General features: G+C 45.6%; 2 protein-coding genes across 3 annotated transcripts; one reads left to right on the forward strand and one right to left on the reverse strand.

The window, feature by feature from the left end:
- Positions 1-378: 378 nt before the first annotated feature.
- Positions 379-3,447, reverse strand: LOC108146976 (G patch domain-containing protein 1 homolog). Its single transcript, XM_017273232.2, has 3 exons — positions 3,335-3,447; positions 1,882-3,276; positions 379-1,819 (listed from the first exon to the last, which is right to left on the reverse strand). Exons 1-3 carry the CDS (start codon positions 3,390-3,392, stop codon positions 426-428), a joined length of 2,847 nt encoding a protein of 948 aa, XP_017128721.1. The 5' UTR covers positions 3,393-3,447; the 3' UTR covers positions 379-425.
- Positions 3,448-3,902: 455 nt separating this feature from the next.
- Positions 3,903-9,434, forward strand: LOC108146834 (dynactin subunit 1). Of its 2 annotated transcripts, XM_017273031.2 has the most exons (4): positions 3,903-4,061; positions 4,172-4,234; positions 4,298-5,716; positions 6,378-9,434. In XM_017273031.2, exons 3-4 carry the CDS (start codon positions 4,364-4,366, stop codon positions 8,823-8,825), a joined length of 3,801 nt encoding a protein of 1,266 aa, XP_017128520.1. In that variant the 5' UTR covers positions 3,903-4,061; positions 4,172-4,234; positions 4,298-4,363; the 3' UTR covers positions 8,826-9,434. The 2 variants fall into 2 exon arrangements, with proteins under 2 accessions (XP_017128520.1, XP_017128519.1); XM_017273030.2 differs by having other exon boundaries at positions 4,172-5,716.
- Positions 9,435-13,976: the final 4,542 nt, after the last annotated feature.

A 13,976-nucleotide genomic window follows, 5' to 3' on the forward strand; every position in this document is an offset into this window, starting at 1 on the left:
ATTTCACCTAATTGATTTGTCAAATTTTACTTTACTTGGTTTCTATCTGTTCTTTTTATAGCAGATGAGTAACTAAAAAAATTTTTTTGGTACATATTTTCAGTTATATGTTAAAATTGTAAAACGCTTCTTATAAATTTCATAATTAACATTTTTGAATACCTTTTACAATTGTACAATCATCTTAAAAGCAAAGCATTATAAATGCAAACAATTAAAAATAGTTCAAAATGAAGCCAATGTTACTAGATCATTTAAAACTTTAATCTGCTCACTTTTTCGATCGTGTACTTCAATTTATTCAAAAAAAGAGGAAAAGGAAACCAATAAAAGTAGTCCGATCCCAATGTTTAATCTACCATTAAGTGATCCAATTGATTTAAGAAAGAGTCAAAGCCAAAATTCTGTTTATTAAATATTTACAATCAGTGTTTGCTCTTCTTCTTTTTGCTCTTGTGTTTGGATCTGTCGCTCTTTTTAGATTTTTTCTTGGATTTCAGTTTTGATTTCTTGGACTTTTTCGAGCTGGAGCTCTTGTGTGACTTCTTGGATCTCTTGGCCTTGCCACCAGAAGAATCGGAGGATGAGGAATCATCGCTGGAACTATTATCACTGTCCTCGCTGCTCGATATGCTCTTCTTTTCCACCCACTTTTCAGCTTTCCGCTTTTTGGGAGCATGCTGCTGCCAAAGCTGCTGTAGTTTGGCATCGATGCTGGCCTCTGCCCGATCCTCTGAGGCTGCAGGTTTCTGGGGAAATGCTCCTGGCAGTTTTGGTCCGTAGATATCCTCGGGCGGCACCTCAGCCATGGCTAATTCCTTATCGTTTCTCAGTCGTTCTTCTCGCGATTTGTACGAAATTTTTAACTTATTCCCCTCGATGGGAGCGAACTTGGGTGGAGCTTGCTCCATGGGTACTGACTCCTCCGTTGGTTTGAACAAGGCTGCAAAGATTCCTCTGGGAGGCGAAGTGTTCCTCAGGACATTATGTGCTGCTGCTGAAGATGTCGACGTGGAGGGCAAGCCCAAAGCCTCTTGCAGAGCAGCCAATTTGTCCTGAGCTGGGTTTTCTGGTGGTTCCTCAACAGTCTCCTCCTCGTCGCTGTCATCGAAGATGCTCTTGAACAGGTCAACCTTTTCTGAAATGGGTTTGTCGCGGGATTCATCCACAGCCTGCTCCAACGGAGTTTTAGGCACAAATGTGAACTTGGAAGGCTCTTCTTTCGTAGGCGGTTTCTCCGGCTCATTAGCTACTGGTGGAGGTGGAGTAGGAAGAGCTGGGGGTTCCACTACCTTCGGTTTAGGCTTTTCTATGTGCTTGGGTATAATAGAGGGTGTCTGAAAGTTTGCTTTTGTGTTTATCGACGTTTCCAGGTAATCGAAAACGGAAATCTTCGGCTTGGTCTTGAGTTCCTTTTCCGGTTCCAGCATGGCACCAGCAAAGGGTTCTGCTATATTGTACCTTTTACAGAGCAATGACGTGGGCTTCCACATGCTCTTCGTTCGCTCCATTACTATTTTTCGCTCCTCCGACGTCTTTTCCTGCTCCTTGGCCTTTTCTGCCTCGACATTGCCTTCCGAAATGAATCTGTCGTTCATAAGGCCAACCAACGGGCGATAGATCTTTGCTGCCTGAATGAACTCCTTTTTCTCCATTTCCCGATCCCACAGAGACAGTGTGACAGGCTGCATGCTGGCCAGCAATTCGGTAATCTCTGTGTCATTTGTTAGCTTGGAGTCCACAAATTTTTCGTAGCGCAACTGTTTGGCTTCATCGGCCAGAAATGGTTTGAAGGCGCCAGAAGATGAATTTGTGGGAGCTAAAAAAAAAAGAAAAAGATTTTATTTATGTTTTACATTGAGTAACTACAACTTTGCTTACCCAAATCCATGGTCTTCAGGGCAGCTTTCTCTTGTATAGCAGCATTTGACTCCTTGACCTCTTTAGTCAGTTCAGTTCGCTGCTCCTCGCCGCTTTCAGTGATTATCCCGCCTTTAGTGAATCCCTCAGTGCGGGCATTGATGCGTTCTAGCAATGATTTACCGCGATCCTTGAAGGGATTCCGCTTGGGCTGTTCCTCCTCTGGCTTTTCCTCTTGTTTCTGTTCTCCCAGAAGCTGCGCCCGCTGGTCGGGATTGAGATCGTGCCTGCCCAGACCCGAACGCTTGTACTCCGTGGTTGTCTCCAGTTTTTTGGCTCGTTCCTTGTCCATTGGAGCAAATCGACTCCTGCGCTGTAGCCAGTTCCTGGCCTGGAAGTCCCTGGGCAGATCAATGGCATAGGGCTTCTGAAGAGCTGCCCCCGATTTGTCCTCACTAAAACCATCGATGACGTGGCGCTGCTGGACATGTTGCTGCTTCTTTTGCTTGGGTTTCTTGTCTGCCAGCGAGAAGTCGTAGCGGGTCATATCATCGCGAGCGTAGATGTCCTCGTCCTCCTCCTCGAAAGCTCCCACTCCAAAGGCCTGACCCCGAATGGAGAGTTGCTTGCTTTTAGCCTGCTCCTCCAGCTGGCCAAAGAGATTGATGTGCTGCATGGGCTTGGCAGTGCTAGAGGCGGACTTCGATAGGATGGGATCACGGCTGAGGCCGGAGTAGCTCATGCCAAAGCGATTCTCTTTGGGCGCGTAAAAGATGGGCTCATAGTCATCCGGCGCAAAGGTTATATCTTCGTCGTCCTCGTCCTCAGCATTGCTGTCTTCTCCATTGGTCTCTTTTTGGGCGGGTAATTCCTCGGCGCCGTAGTGGTCCAGCAGATACTGCTCCCTAGTGTTTCTTGCAGTGGCCTGACGCTTCTCCTTACGCGTTTGTCGTGGACCAACTCCTTGGCCTGGTTTCCAGCCCATGCTCTTGAGTATCCGAACAGCCACTTTGTCACGCACCGGGCGCAGGAGTTGCTCCAGCACTGGAACACCTGGTATGGGTCCCACTCCCAACTCTGGCTGCATTAGCTTGCGGCGCCGCTGCCCGGACCGTTGCTCCTGCTCGTCCTCTTTGGCGAACTCATCGCGGGTGCGAATTCCCTGGGGAGCAATGCCAAACTCACCCAGATCCTCGTTGTCCATAAAGTCCTCCGGTTTCAGCTGCACCCGCGGAGTTGCCTTCTCCGCCCGCGAGCTCTTGAAGGTCTGCGGCGTCCAGCCCTCCAGGGAGCCCACAGTGTTCCAGAAGCCAGCACTGAAGCCGCCGGTGAAGGCGCCATGGAACCTCCGTTTTCCATTTTCGTCCTTTACAACTTGGTCCTCGATGCCCACAGGCTTTTTTGCCGGCACTACATCTGTTTTTGGGGCATGGAGAGGTTATTAATGCTGCGTTAGATTGCTGTCCATACTTACCCTTATCTAATGGCTGCAATGGGGTTCCAAAGCGATGTAGATGCTCTTCCTCGTCCATTTTAAGCTAAAAATTCCATTTATTTGCGAAATAATTTGTTTGGCCTGGGCGCCAGTGTGTACACACCTGAATAATAATAAAACAGCTGATCGGACTGTCCACTTAACAGTCACAATTTAACGATATATAGTGACTGCTACTTTGATATGAATAACGAAACGTATATAGTGAATAATAAATTAATAAATTACAATCTAGCAGCTGTCTGCATTGCACAGCTAATAGTAGCAGCTTGAGGAAGTGTTGTGACTGTTACTTGAAAATGAACAACGAAATAAATTTTTGTAAAGAGCATGTGCCCTTATACATCAGTTATTATGAAAGTTGTAACAAACAAGCTGATTTCATAATTTTGTATATATATATTCTATTTCTCGTAAAACTTTATCAAAGTGGAATCTATTTGACGTAAGAATGGTGAAGATAACATACAATTTTCTTTTTGAATAAGTAACCTGTTACTTCTTTAAGTCACTATATTTTTCACAATCACTACAAATGAATTTTGTCACCTCTAGTTACTTCACACGGTCACACTGAAAACATTGCAAATATTTTAGGAAAACGATTTCGTTCCAATTTAAAGCTGCCTGCAATAGAAATACAGCGCAAATGGTAAGCCTGGCGGTGGAGACAAAGAAAGGAACACCTGCCCGATTGGAAAAGCAGGTAGGTCCATCAAGTTTGGCTCTTTAAGACAGGCAGAGCTAACTGAAGCTACCTGTGCTGTCTGTATGGGTGACTAATGATGTCAACATTTTCTGTTTTCTCCCTGCAAGCCGACGGCCATTTTTTGCTAGCTGAGACGTGACTGTTGGCCAAAGCATAGCAAGTGCAGCGCAGTAAGTGGGATTGGCTTCCAGGATCAGTGACCCTCCAACTACAGCTCCACCCCCATCGAACAGCATTCATAACCATCAGTCGAAACCACATCCTCCTGGTCACACACACGCACACACATCGAGAGCGAGATGTCCGAGAAGAACCTGAAAGTGGGCGCCCGCGTCGAGCTGACCGGCAAGGATCTGCTCGGCACGGTGGCCTACGTGGGCATGACCAGCTTCGCCGTCGGCAAGTGGGTGGGCGTCGTGCTGGACGAGCCGAAGGGCAAGAACAGCGGCTCCATCAAGGGGCAGCAGTACTTCCAGTGCGAGGAGAACTGCGGCATGTTCGTGCGTCCCACGCAGCTGCGTCTGCTGGAGGCTGCTCCTGGAAGCAGGCGCAGCATCGAGGACGTCAGCGGGACCGTTCCCACGGCTGCCCAACCCACAAAGGCGCGGCTGAGCAGCTCTCGCACCTCGCTCTCCTCCAGCCGTCAATCGTTGTTGGGTTCTCGCACCCAGTTAACCACATCACTGAGTGAATGCACTGGCTCCAGCAGCAGCATTGGTCCCCGGAAATCGCTGGTCCCGCAAAATAGCAAGGATAAGGAAGCCTCCAGCGCTTCGTTGGCTGAGGGAGCAGCTGCAGCAGCCGGTGGCAACGGAGCCGGTTCGCATGCCTCCTCCAAGCGGGCCTCATTCGTGGAGACGGGTTTCCTAGAGATCCTCAAGCCGCAGTTTACGCCCTCGCAGCCCCTTCGTTCGCCTTCCTTCACCATGCCCCTCAACTCTGGAGGAGCTGAGGATAAGACTGCCCTCTTGGAGGCGCAAAAAACAAGCGCTGAACTGCAGGCCCAGCTGGCCGATCTCACCGAGAAACTGGAGACCCTGAAGCAGCGAAGAAACGAGGACAAGGAGAGACTTCGCGAGTTCGACAAGATGAAGATTCAGTTCGAGCAGCTGCAAGAGTTTCGCACCAAGATCATGGCCGCACAAGCTTCGCTGCAAAAGGAACTGCAACGCGCCAAGCAGGAGGCCAAGGATGCGGTGGAGGCCAAGGAGCAGCATGCCCAGGAAATGGCTGATCTATCGGACAACGTGGAGATGATCACCCTGGACAAGGAGATGGCCGAGGAGAAGGCCGACACACTGCAGCTGGAGCTGGAGTCCTCCAAGGAGCGCATTGAGGAGCTGCAAGTTGATCTGGAGCTATTGCGCTCGGAGATGCAAAATAAGGCAGAGTCCGCCATTGGCAGTATCTCAGGCGATGGCGATTCACCCGGACTCTCCACCTACGAATTTAAGCAGCTGGAGCAGCAGAATATCCGGCTGAAGGAAACACTAGTGCGTCTGAGGGATCTCTCTGCCCATGACAAACACGATATCCAGAAGCTGAGCAAGGAGTTGGAGATGAAGCGCTCCGAGGTCGCCGAATTGGAGCGCACTAAGGAGAAGCTGAGCTCCAAGATCGATGAACTGGAGGCCACGGTGGCCGACTTGCAGGTGAACATCCTAGGATTAGTACTGCATTTATGCCCTTCTCACTGCCCGCCATCAATTGGTTTTCCCACACTTCACACTCCGATTAAAATTCACGCAAATTGGCTTGCCTCAGTTTCGCTTTCTTTGCTTTGCTGCTTTTCGCCAGTTCTCGCTGTTTTTTATAAAGAAGATATCGCTTAAAAGTGAACTTTCCGAACTTCAATGTTTCAAATTATTTTGAAATCGTAAAAAGAGCTATATTTTAAATAGCTTGTGAAAAACGCCTTTTAAATTTAAATAATACCAGACTTAATGCTTTTTCCTTTCGTAAATTAACTAGTTAGTTGCTTTTAAATGAAAATCAGTAAGTTTCTTTTAAAGAATTTAAAGCATTAAGGATGAGAGAATAGATTACTTTGATAGGTACAAATTCAAGCTTATTTAAACGATATCTTCTGTTTACATGTGTAATATATTTTGACCAAGGTCAATCTAAAGATAAACTTTTTCATTGCCTTTCTTTTTGCCGGCCTGCCTTAAACTTAATAATTAACGGTGTCCAAGGAGGTAAATTGTGTATATTGTGAATATTTCGCCAGACAAAATTTTAAACATTTCCCTAACCGTTTCACATTTGACTGAACTTAAAACGAGCAAAACTAATATGGTTATTTTGTGCCAGGAACAAGTCGATGCTGCACTGGGAGCCGAAGAAATGGTGGAACAACTGGCCGAGAAGAAAATGGAGCTGGAAGACAAGGTGAAGCTGCTCGAGGAGGAGATCGCCCAACTGGAGGCTCTGGAGGAGGTACACGAACAGCTGGTGGAGAGCAACCACGAGCTGGAGCTGGATCTGCGCGAGGAACTGGATCTGGCCAATGGGGCCAAGAAGGAGGTGCTGCGGGAGCGAGATGCAGCCATCGAGACCATCTACGATCGCGATCAGACCATCACAAAGTTCAGGGAATTGGTGCAAAAGCTGAACGACCAACTCACGGATTTGAGGGATCGTAATTCCAGCAATGAGAAGGAATCGCTGCAGGATCCCAGCTTGAAACTGGCCACCGAAACTATCGATTACAAGCAGATGTTCGCCGAGTCGAAGGCCTACACACGGGCCATCGACGTTCAACTGCGCCAGATCGAGCTCAGTCAGGCCAACGAGCATGTCCAGATGTTGACCGCCTTCATGCCGGAATCGTTCATGAGTCGCGGCGGCGATCATGACTCCATCCTGGTGGTGCTGCTCATTTCACGCATTGTCTTCAAGTGCGGCATTGTGGTCTCGCAGACGCGGGAACGTTTCCCCGCCGTGGAGGCGATTACCAGGGAGGCGGTGACCCAGGGTCATGCCGTCCAGCAGTATGCCTTCAAGTGCCGCCTGCTGCACTACGTCCACAGTCTGCAGTGTGCCCTGCACCAGATTCTCTACGGACTCAATAGCTGCCAACCGGATACGCTCCTGCGAGCCGGAAGCTCACTGCCCGAAATGGTGGCCCAAGAAAAGATTGTGGATGGCATCATAGAACTGCTGAAATCCAACCAACTGGACGAGAACAGCACCACGGATAATATTGAGAAATGTGTGGCCTTCTTCAATGCCATGAACTCTGTCCTGCTGGCGGGCGAACAACTCCTCAACGAGATCCAAATGATCCGCGACTGTGTGGCTTCGTTGGGAGCAGCTTGTGAGAGCATTCTCAGCGATACGGCCATCGCCAAGGCCATTATCCAGGAGGCAGGTGCCACCAGCGATTCGGTGCTGTTGATTCAGTTCCTCAACGAAAACATGGAGAGTGTGCGGCAACAGGTTAAGTTGATCAAGCGCCGTCTGCCGAGCGACCAGCATGTGATCAAGAGCGGTCTGTCGCAGCACAAGGTGGAGGCGATGCGTGCCCTGGCGCAGAACATCAGTCGCATCATGTCGGCAATGCACCAGGCCACCAAGCAATCCCTGGCCGCCATTGTCGCCACCATCGAGAGCGACAATGCGGCGGAGCACACGCTGCCCCAGGAGAAATACTGGGCCCTTCTCTCCGCAGCCTGCGAGCGCATCTACGAGCAGGATGACCGCGGACCAACGCACAACTTCAAGACCTTGCTGGCCCAGGCCAATTCCGATCTGCAGCACATTGCCCAGCATTTGTTGGACAAGGAGTACGAGATCATTTCGGCGGCCAACAGTGCCGGTGGTCAACAGAAATCGGGGGCACACAGCACGCCCATCACTCAGCGGGCGCAGCTGATCAAGAAGCAGCTGGAGCAGAAGAATGTGCTGGCCGCCACACTGGAGAATCGCGAGGCGGATGTCAAACAACTGAAGCTGGCCGCCAAGATGAAGCAGAACGAGCTGAGCGAGATGCAGATCCGCAAGGATCTGGCCGAGAAGAAGCTGAGCGTGCTGCAGAACGAATACGAGCACGCGGTGGACAAGTGGAAGCAGCAGTACGAGGAGACGCGCCAGCAGCTGCAGCTCAAGGAGAAGGAGTTCGAGGAGACGATGGACCACCTGCAAAACGACATCGATGCGCTGGAGAGCGAGAAGAGTGACCTGCGCGACAAGTTGAAGTTAAATTCGACCACGGGCAAGGTTCCGTCCGGCACAGATTCCCACTCCCCGCACAACATTTCCGTCGCCGGCTCCACGTCCAGTGCTCCAGGCATCACCAATGTCTGCTACTCGGCGCCAGCGGGCACTGCCCCTGTGGTGGCCGAGGAGGTGGAGCTGCTCAAGAATGCCTTCAACCAGGAGCGCCATGAGCGACTGCGTCTGCAGGCTCAGGATATGCGAGCCAAGCTGTCGCAGTTTGAGCCCCTGCATGTGCCACAGCCTCAGGATCAGCGCATCACTGCCCTGGAGTCGGAGCTGACCAGGATGAAGCACGCCTGGGTGTTGTCCCTGCTGCAGGTGCGCTCCCAGGATTCGCTGAATGCGGGAACACGCATCGACACGGTGGCCATGCAAAGGCGCCACCAGCCAGTGCCGCTGAAGGGCGAGATCAGCTCGAAGGCCTCCCAGCTGGCCTCCGATATCCTGGCAGAGTATCTGCAGCGGAAGCCACATCGTGCGGCTCACGGACAGTTCGCCTCCTTTCCCACCGTCGATGTGAAGCGGGTGCTCCAGATCTGAGGGGGATGTGTATCGGGGCCAGGGGCAATCTGGATAGAATAGAATATGACTTGGTTTGTACTGCTAGCACAATTTCGGATCGGGGACAATCTTCCCTTGCACAAGCAGCTTCTCCCTAAAAAAAAAAAAAACCAAGAAAACACAACTCCTCAAGACTCCCTGCTCCTGTGATGAGACCCAAACATGTTAGCTAAACATAAACATAGAGCAACTGAGAAATTATAATTATACACTTAATTTATGTTTTTTGTATAAAGATTATATACTGTAATACTTCTAACTTTGTGTTTAACTCCAAAAAAGCCTGTTCTGTAACTAAACTCAAGCGAACTAATACCGGTATTATCTATGAAGTCTGTGGCAGGGGATAAACTATGTGAAAGACACAACTAAACCAGAGAAACAAATCTAATTTGCATACACGAGAATAATAAGTACATTATATACATATATATGAAGTAAATATATTTTGCTGATGTTGTATAACTTAAAATAAGAAACGACTTTTAATGGAGCTAGGTAAAGGGCAGGATAGTTCAATTGAACTTATCCAAAAGTCACTGGATGTAAAACAAATATTTAAAAATAAATCAAATAATTGATATTATATATCTTTATTTGTTGTATTAGAGGAACACAAAAGGAAAAAGTATCCACATTTTGTTTTTGCTTTAAATAAAGTTTAAGGGATAAACCAAAACCATCAAAAGTTAATCAAAAATATATAGTTTTTATTATTCACTATTCCGTAATAAAATATACTTAAAATAAGAGCTAAAAGAGATACACAAAATTTCATAACTGAATTCAAATTTAGTAATAGAATATTGCTAATATCAAGTAAAGTTTCCATGCTTTCCATCACTTAAAATATTTAAAATTCTCTCCCTTAGCCAATTGAGTTTCTCATTTCACATCATTCAAGTTAATTTCCCTAATTTAGTTAAATCACAATTTCAGCTCAGTTAAATTTTCTAGATCCAAGTGGAAGACGTTTAAGCCAGGCAAAGAACCATAAACAAACATGCGATCCAAATGGAGTCCACTTGCAATCCACTAGCGCAAACAGAGCCGCGCTCTCTTAACTCCCTATCTCAATCTCTTTGGCCCGCTCTCTCGTTTCCGTTCGCTTGCCCAACAAAAACCAATGGCAACAACAACAAAAGGCAATATGCTTCAATGCCGCTCGGTTGCAGCAACAACAATTGCTGCCAGCAGCAGCAGCAGCAACAAAAAACACAAAAACATTGTAAGCAATGACAACAACAGCTGCAATAGCAAGAAACTATTACATTAGACCATGATGGCCAAAGTAGCCCTCCGCTTTACCGCCCCTTCTACCGCTGCCACCCCAACTCAACTGCCCCCTTCTGCTTGAAATGTAAATTGAAAATAATTTTCATTTTCTGGGTTTTTCCTTTGGCATCATCGCCACTGCCCTTTTGGCTGACCAGACCAAAAACTGCTGCTTCTTTTGACCCCATTCTGTGGCTTGACCTCTCAAGCTGAGCTCTTCCTAATGGAGGTGGTTTCACTACTTTTAAATAGGATTTAAAGGTAAATGTTGTTATTTTCAATATTTTTTACCTTTTTCATTAGTATCTTTTAGATTTGTGTATGAAATTTACTAAAACACAACTTTCCAGAAAAACCCTGAGCATTATAAGTTATATCCAATTTGGGTATTTATGGAATGGTCAATTAAAACAAATAAAAACATACTGATTTAATGAAACCTCGATTTTATGATATAAAACAGTATTAATTCGAGATATCTCTAGAAACAACAATCCGATTATCTGCTGACATATTAAGCAAAACCGATTGGATAGTTCCTACCCGACAGGTTTTTTTTTTTTTTAAACTAGTAACATATTTCATATGCCATATTTCATAATCGAAATTTCCGACCCTAGCTTTCTATTTTTTTTAATATTCGAAGAACTGTTCGGATAACATAAAAGGTAGCAGAAAAGTGCTGGTTTTTTCGTTGAACAACTAAAATTAGCTCCCATTGCCGATCCGATTGCTGTACATTTTATGGAGCGGCTTCTGATGTGTGTCGCCTTGGTTCCGGAATCCGGACCCCATTGGGCCAAAAGGCCATTCTCACGCCCAACTCTCGGCCAGTGTCTGACCTTTTTGCGGTAGTTTGCTCGCCTGCCTTTTCGTTTATGGCCTGCCACTGGGTTTGGTAATATGGTTGCTGTTTACTTTTTGGGGCCCCAAATAAAACGTGGAGGAGATGGGGGGCCTGAACGCAACAGGCGGCATAAAGCCGGACTTCTCGCTCTGGTTACACTGACCGCCAAAGTGACAGATCCTTCACCAAGTCACCAGCGTTCCACTGTCACTGACACACATATCTGGTAACGTAACTATTCTTCTCCAGCTCCAGTTCCACCTCCAGTTCTTTTGTCGCCGCAGAAACCAAAACTTTTGACCAGTAAGCGCCCGGTAATGCCCCAACTTGTTGCTGTTGACTCATACCGAGCGCTAAAAGCAACAAAATTATTGTACATATTAAAAACCTGATGTATGTGTGCACTAAATCGTTGTTAAAACGGTATATGGTATACCCTAAAAAAGAAAATATATTTTGTTAAGCAAAAAAATATCTAATTAACTCTATATGAGTACATTAATCTTTAACTTCCACTTCCTTAATTATAAGCTTATAAAAATCCAATACAACATTTTGATTGGTTAAACCCAGGAACACATTTAACTCTTTAAGTCTTTCTTAAATTTTTCATATAGAATATTTTTAAATTTAAAAAAACGATTTCAATTAAGTTTTTTGTTGATAAATTAGCCTTAAAATTTAATTAGATTCTTAGGTTTTTATGTAATTTATTGCACTCCTTCAAGTGTAACGAACTTCATGGCCAGTGCGAATTTCTCTGTCCATTTAGATTGACTAGAAAAAAATGACACCAACATGCCAGCAAAGTTAATCAACCTCCCATAAGAGCAAAACAAAACAAAAAATACAGCAATAATTAAAGAAAAAACTGCGATACAATGCAGAGCAAGACCAAGACCGAAACCAGTTTAGGTGGGGTACGGATTGGTGTGGTACCCGTACCCCCTAGATGGATGGTCGGATCTCGGACTCCAACAAGAGCGAGAGTGTAAGACAATAAAGCAGCTCAAGAACACTCGATTGCAGGTGAACAGCCAACAGAAAAAGTGAAGCACGGAAACCGGAGATGAAAAGAGCCACAAAGAATTCCGCACAGATGCCTCACAAATGTTCAAGGAACCTCCAAACCCCAAACGCCAAATCCCAAACCCTTCCTCATTAGGCACGCCAGCACAAACTGTAGATCGATCTGCGGCGGAAGCACGGAAGTTTCACTCTTGGCTAGGAAAACCAGGTAAAACACAAAAAGTTAGTCACGCCTGGTTAGGCCACCATCCGAAAGCTCAATTTGGTGAATGGCCAAAACAGTAGCCCATACAGTGGCCAACATAAACAAGCGGCCACGCAACATCAGCATTATGGATGGATCTGGAGGCGGAGGAGGAGGAGGAGGAGAAGGAGGAGGAGGATCCGGAGGTGGAGACATAGATGGCCACCAAGAACAATGGCCTGGTGTCGGTCTGAAGCTCATCTTCATCTTCACTTGGCCCGGCCACTCGAGTGTCTTATTGTGCATGTTGTTTGCCGAGGGCGGGGTGCAGAGGGAAATGGGGTTGGGGCTGGCAAGACTCTGGTTTGGTCTAGTACCACGCACTAGACGGTCTGACCAAGTCTATCTGCCCCTTGAAAACATTCCCCCTTTTTTTACACTGAACGAAAATTAGGCCTATGAGATATGCAGATACATATCGGACTTTTACATAAGTTTCATAATTTTTTTGGATTAAGAGAGACAGAATAATCTTACAAAAAAAAAAAAATATTTTTAACAATTGTATAGAATTATATTATTGGATTTCTAAATGTTATTCAAAACAAAATCTTACTGAAATTAAAACCTAATAATAATAATAATAATAATTATACCTGAAACAGAAGCCTTGTGCCAAATAAATGGCTCCGGACTAAAAAAAATATTTTCTTATGGCAGGATTAAAAACATTAAACATTTTTATTAGTGTAGATCCATTGTTATTGCCATTCTTATGTGCCCATTGTTTGTGTTCTTGCCGTATGTAAATTTTGCATTGAAATGTATACATTCGGGTGCATGTGTGTATGCACGTCGTGGTTTTTGGAGGTCCAGGTCTCTGGCCCCCCGTTCGAACCCCTCACCAGTACAGTACCCCTGCCCTATAACGAAGCGTCACTCCGTCCAATTGTTGTTCACTTGGCCGCTTTCGTAAGTCAGTCTCAATGCAAAACAAACGGCGAAGAGCAGTCAAGACAAGAGATGGGAGAACAAGCCAAGCATATGTCGGCTAAGAGAAAGCGACTGCGAGGCCGAATCAACCATATGCCAGTTAATAGGGAAGTCGGAACCGGAGAGCGCTCCAATTGGAGCTTACCTTTGGAGCAGTGTTATGGATTTTGCAGGGTTGTCAAGTTATTATTACAACTTATTGTTAACAATTCATTTAAAAAACAAAGAATTCAGATTTATATATAACAAGCGAATATATAATCTTCTTCAAAAACGACAAAAATTTTAAGGTAATGTTTTTGGGCCATATAAAAAGATTATATAGGAGGCACTAGATTAACAAAACATTATTAAAATATTTTAAAGTAAAGTTGCGTTATGTCATTTTTTATACATGTTTGGCTCTAGTTTAATTTCTTTTAATCATAACGAATATTATCATAATATAAAATCGGTTGTTAATGAATATAGTAAACGACAAAGCTGTGTAAAAAAAAGTATATAATTACGACATTTTATTTTTAAAAATTAAGTTATCAGTTCGTGAACAGAAAATTGCCACCTAAAATGCATATTGACTTACGGAAGATAACTTAGGCCAAAATAAGCCCTCACTTATCTGTACCCCCACAGATTGCACTTTAATATCGCTATCACAGTTGCCTTGTAACCAATAATATTTTTTCATAACATTAATCTTATCTACCAATACTGCGATTACTCGACTACCCTGCGGAGGGACTCATGTAACTCTCTTTTGGCCCGAAGTTTAAGAGAGCCACCGACGTTGTTGGTTGTTGTT

This window comes from Drosophila elegans, unplaced genomic scaffold (genome assembly GCF_018152505.1).
Source record: "Drosophila elegans isolate 14027-0461.03 unplaced genomic scaffold, ASM1815250v1 contig_208, whole genome shotgun sequence".
Lineage (NCBI taxonomy): Eukaryota > Metazoa > Arthropoda > Insecta > Diptera > Drosophilidae > Drosophila > Drosophila elegans.